We start from the raw sequence: 4801 nt of genomic DNA, 5'->3' as shown, positions 1-4801 counted from the left end.
CTGTCAATCACAAGGATAACGACAATACATCTGTTATGTCTGGCTACAAAGTGCAACATAGACATACTGCACTAACTCTAAAGCTAAATTTCTTAACTCTGATAACCACACACTTAATTTACTTGGAGTTCATGATGTTAGTCATGAGGTAGGAGGTGTGGCACTTTTCAGTACTGTGCTATTGCTGTCAGCTCTTCGATGGGAGAGTCTAGAAACTGCTCTTGGTGTATCAGTGAAGTCACAGTCAGAAACTCTCTCGAGTGCCAGAGTAGAAGCTATTAAACCGATATGATGATGATAAACTAGGACATTTGGTAGCACTACTGTAAAATATTTCAGAAAATCAGGATGTAGATCCAGCAGTGGCGTATTTAGGATTTTGTTTCGGGGGGATGGGCTATGTACAACACGAGATTAAGCACTTTTCCTTTTTGGTGCCGACAAGATTTAATGAAGTTTCTCATATAACAAATTTATTTCGGGTGGGGGCATGAGCCCGATAGGCACCCCCTAAATACGCCACTGAGATCCAGATATAAGAAATGAAAGAAGTGATGTAATTGAGTTGTTATTTCGGATTTTTTTTTCTTCGGTTCTTGAATACTGTATCTGCCAAGAATGAATGGATTCAGAAAATATTTCAGGACCACATCATAAATTTCTGTTATGCGTTTCAAAATATTCAGGCTGTGCAAGGACATATTCTAGAAAATAGTAATGTCATATGCAAGAATTCAATTGAAGAAGCAAATGAACTGGACAGCACTTGTGATGTAAAAGCAGTGGCGGATCCAGGGGGGATCGGGGCGAGTGCCCCTCCAGAAGGGGAAACTTTCTTATTTTATATATATAAATAAAACCCATCCCGGAGTTCGATGCTGTTGAAAGTAGCTCTAACTACCAGTATGACAACCCACCGCCCCCGCCCCCAGAAATCGGTCCTGGATCTGCCCCTGTGTCCAAGTTGAGAGATGGCAGGGAAAGAAGAAAGTGGCAAAATGCCTGCAGATACAACAAAAAATGTCACTATTCAAAAAAATAATGTCAAAAAATCCCACGAAATGGATTTTTCCCCACTGGTTGGCGTGCTTATTAGTGGAATCCAATTTAAAAAATAGTAAGTTGAAGAGACAATGCATTGCAGTAATAAATAACGGTTTAGGACAAGAGAAATATTTAATTAAAAGAGGATACAAACAGTATGCAGGTTCTCCACATTCTATATAATTATATGTTTATATTTGTATCAGCTTTTTTGAGAGTCTAATTTTTATTACAAAACACATCAAGTAGAATATCTTGGTAATGTTTTGTATGATCTGTGATTACATATATCTTTGTTATATATGAGATTATTTATGCGTCATTAGATCTAAGTAAGGTATGTCTGAGGAATAGAGGATACTTTGACACATTCTGTCCGCTTGACATCTATCGGTTGCAATGACTATAATGCAGTCAGGGAGCGAGAATGGAGGAAATACGTGGCAGTCACTGAGATGCAAACAAGGACATGAAATGCGCGTCAAATGCGGACTTGCGAAGAGGGTAGTGCAGTATTACATGAATGTGAGTTATTATAACCAAAGAAACACTGTCGCATACTTTGCGAGGGAAGGAAAATTACCAAAATGATACACAGAACACTCAGACGTTTTCGAGCAACAGGAACGGCCGAACATAAACGATTACAGGACGACCTCCTGTCAGCAGTTGTGAATAAGGTGTACCGAAAGTTTACGACAGATCAAATCTCAGGTGTACGCACAGTCGTGAGACATCTGGCATTAGTTACTCCCGGCATATAGTCCTAATCTTACTCCTTCGGATTGCTACCTGTCTCGCTCCATGACACATTTCCTGAAATCACTATACTTCACCAACCAGCAGGAGATGAAAACAGTAGTGATTGACTTATTTGCCTCTAAAGACAAGACTTGGTAACAATGTAGAATCGAGGAACTAGCAGGAAGGTGGTTGCAGACAGTCCAACACAAGAAGATACACTTTCAATGTTAATCTGGTTTCACTGTATTGTAATAAATACAGTCTCGTTGTGTACCAGAATATTGTAATATTTAGAATTCTTTCTTGTATATTAACAGGTCATTCAATAAGTCCGTAGGATAGGTAAGAAAAAAACACAATTTTGACAAAACTCGATTTCATTATTCAACATAGTTGCCTTCGAGGGCGATACAACGAGTATAGCGATTTTCCAACTTTTCGATACCACTTTTATAGTACTATTTCTCTTTCTCGTCAAATAGGCCTCAGTTTCAGCGATGACTTCATCATTGGACTTAAATTTCTTTCCAGCAAGCATTCTCTTGAGATCTGAAAACAGGAAAAAGTCGCTGGGAGCTAAATCTGGAGAATATGGTGTGTGGGTAAGCAATTCGAAGCCCAATTCATTCAATTTTGCCATCGTTTTCATCGATGTGTGACACAGTGCATTGTATTGGTGAAACATGGGAGCTAAATCTGGAGAATATGGTGTGTGGATAAGCAATTCGAAGCCCAATTCATTCAATTTTGCCATCGTTTTCATCGATCTGTCACACAGTGCATTGTCTTGGTGAAACAACACATTTTTTCTTTTGCAAATGTGGCCGTTTCTTTGCTATTTCAGCCTTCAATAGATCCAAAAGTGCACAGTAATAGTCGCTGTTGATGGTGGTTCCTTTTTGGAGATAGTCGATGAATATTATTCCGTTCGCATCCCAAAATACAGACGCCATCACCTTACTGGCCGACTGTTGCGGTTTTGCTCGCTTTGGATTCGGTTCGTCGACTGCTGTCCACTCAGCTGACTGTCTTTTGGATTATGGTGTGTAATAGTGAAGCCATGTTTCATCCATTGTCACATATCGACGATAAAATTCCCTTTTATTGCAGTTTAACAGCGCCAAACACTCCTCTGAAGCATCGATTCGTTCTTGTTTTTGGTCGACTGTGAGCTCACGCGGTACCCACTTTGCATAGAGCTTTCGCATACCCAAATGTTCGTGTAAAATGGTAAAAACACTACCATCTGATATCTTTACAACGTCAGCTTGCTCGCGCACCTTCAAGTTGCGATCGTTCATAACCAATTTGTGAATTTTTTGGATGTTTTCTGGAATAACAGCCTCATTTGGGCGTCCACTACGCTCTGCATCGTTTGTGCTGGTACGACCACATTTAAATTCAGCAATCCACTTCTCTACCATTTGTCTCGATGGAGCAGAGTTCGGATAATATTAAAGCCATTGTTTGGTTTCCACTGTAGTTATTTTCATCAAAAAGCAATGCTTTATTAACACTCGAAATTCACTTTTGTCCAATTTTTTTGCACTAATACAAGTTGCTTCACACAAAAAGCTATAACTCACGGATCAATAGTCAGATTGTTGTCAAATGTATACACGTATCGTTTGAAGGTTAGTACTAAATAAAAATCATATGGAAAAAAGTCTAGTAACGCCATCTCTGTGTCATCCTATGGACCTTTTGACTCAGTCTGATCCGGACGGACTCTTGACCTGGAGTGATTCAGATGGATTCAATGACTTAGAGTGACACAGTGATCCGAACATACAGAGTGCGACCCGGAGATGACGAAGTACCGTCCTACTCATGGGGAGTACGTACGTTTGTGGCTGTTAATATGGTTCTAAGAAACATTATTTTCTCCTCTCTGTCTGTTTCTCTATTTATCTTCTCTAAATCTTTTCTTTCTCGCTTCTTCCGTGCGTCCTTGTGCGCCTAAGCATTGCACAGAAAGCTAACTACAAGGTTTAACACAGTATAAACACTTCAGAATCACATAGAAGATAAAATACATGTCTTTGTTATGAAGGATCGTAAACGTACACTTGAGCAAACATAAAACTTGTCGTTTATAAGCTAAAACAGTGTTTTATTAAACCTTCTTTTTGTATAATCCATTGTTCAAGAAACTACTTTGTTAAATTTCAGTATGGGAAAACTAATATAATTAAGCATAACATTATATTTGAGATATACAGTAGAAAGCATGGTTTCTTGATTTAAGAAATGTTACACCGGAATAATAATAATAATAATAATAATAATAATAATAATAATAATAATAATAATAATAATAATAATAATAATAATAATAATAATAATAATAATAATAATGAATGTTCGAGTTCGAGTATTGAACACCATTTATCCCCTATAAAATTCTCCATTAACGATGAACAGCTGATATTTTGGCTAGTTTTTGATCACCGGGTCTATTTAGATATAGAAATCTGTTCGGGTGATTGAATCAGACTTCGTTTGAGAAGCGATATTCAGACAGACACGGATGACCCGGACAAACATCGTGATGCAAATTATCCAAGTGTTACGGTGACCCGTGAGTCGTTCCATCACTAGGTATAAAGATTCTCTAAAATGCCTGGTCGTTTTACTGCTGTCTTGGAAAGCTTTTGTATTCATGTCTCTAAGGGCATGTATACAGATGTCCTGTGAATGGAGAGAATTAAATATAACTTTGGTTAGCGCGTGCACCTTCGGTACATGAGATCTCACTATAATAGTCAGATTTGATTGGGGAGCATTTACGCGCTTTACTGCGACTCAAACTCCACCTTAAATGTTAGGTTCACGTATCATACAGCCGTGGTGTTGAAAAGAAAGGCAGGCTAAATTTCAATATAGGCCTACCTACATACATGCAATAAAAAGTTTGTCCTATTTATATTTTCTAAAGAGCATAATTTTTCTCTTGAAAAATTTCATATCAAAAGCTCAACTTCAATAACCTATAATGCCTGCCGAAATACCC

General features: G+C 38.1%; 1 protein-coding gene across 1 annotated transcript; it reads right to left on the bottom strand.

The window, feature by feature from the left end:
• Positions 1-2825: 2825 nt before the first annotated feature.
• On the bottom strand, positions 2826-3212 carry LOC145692127 (protein GVQW3-like). The gene has a single exon (XM_081767425.1). It carries the CDS (start codon positions 3210-3212, stop codon positions 2826-2828), a length of 387 nt encoding a protein of 128 aa, XP_081623551.1.
• Between the last annotated feature and the right edge of the window lie 1589 nt (positions 3213-4801).

Source organism: Thermobia domestica, chromosome 8 (assembly GCF_964235325.1).
Source record: "Thermobia domestica chromosome 8, izTheDome1.hap1.1, whole genome shotgun sequence".
Taxonomy (NCBI): domain Eukaryota; kingdom Metazoa; phylum Arthropoda; class Insecta; order Zygentoma; family Lepismatidae; genus Thermobia; species Thermobia domestica.
This window is presented reverse-complemented; position numbering and strand designations above follow the sequence as displayed.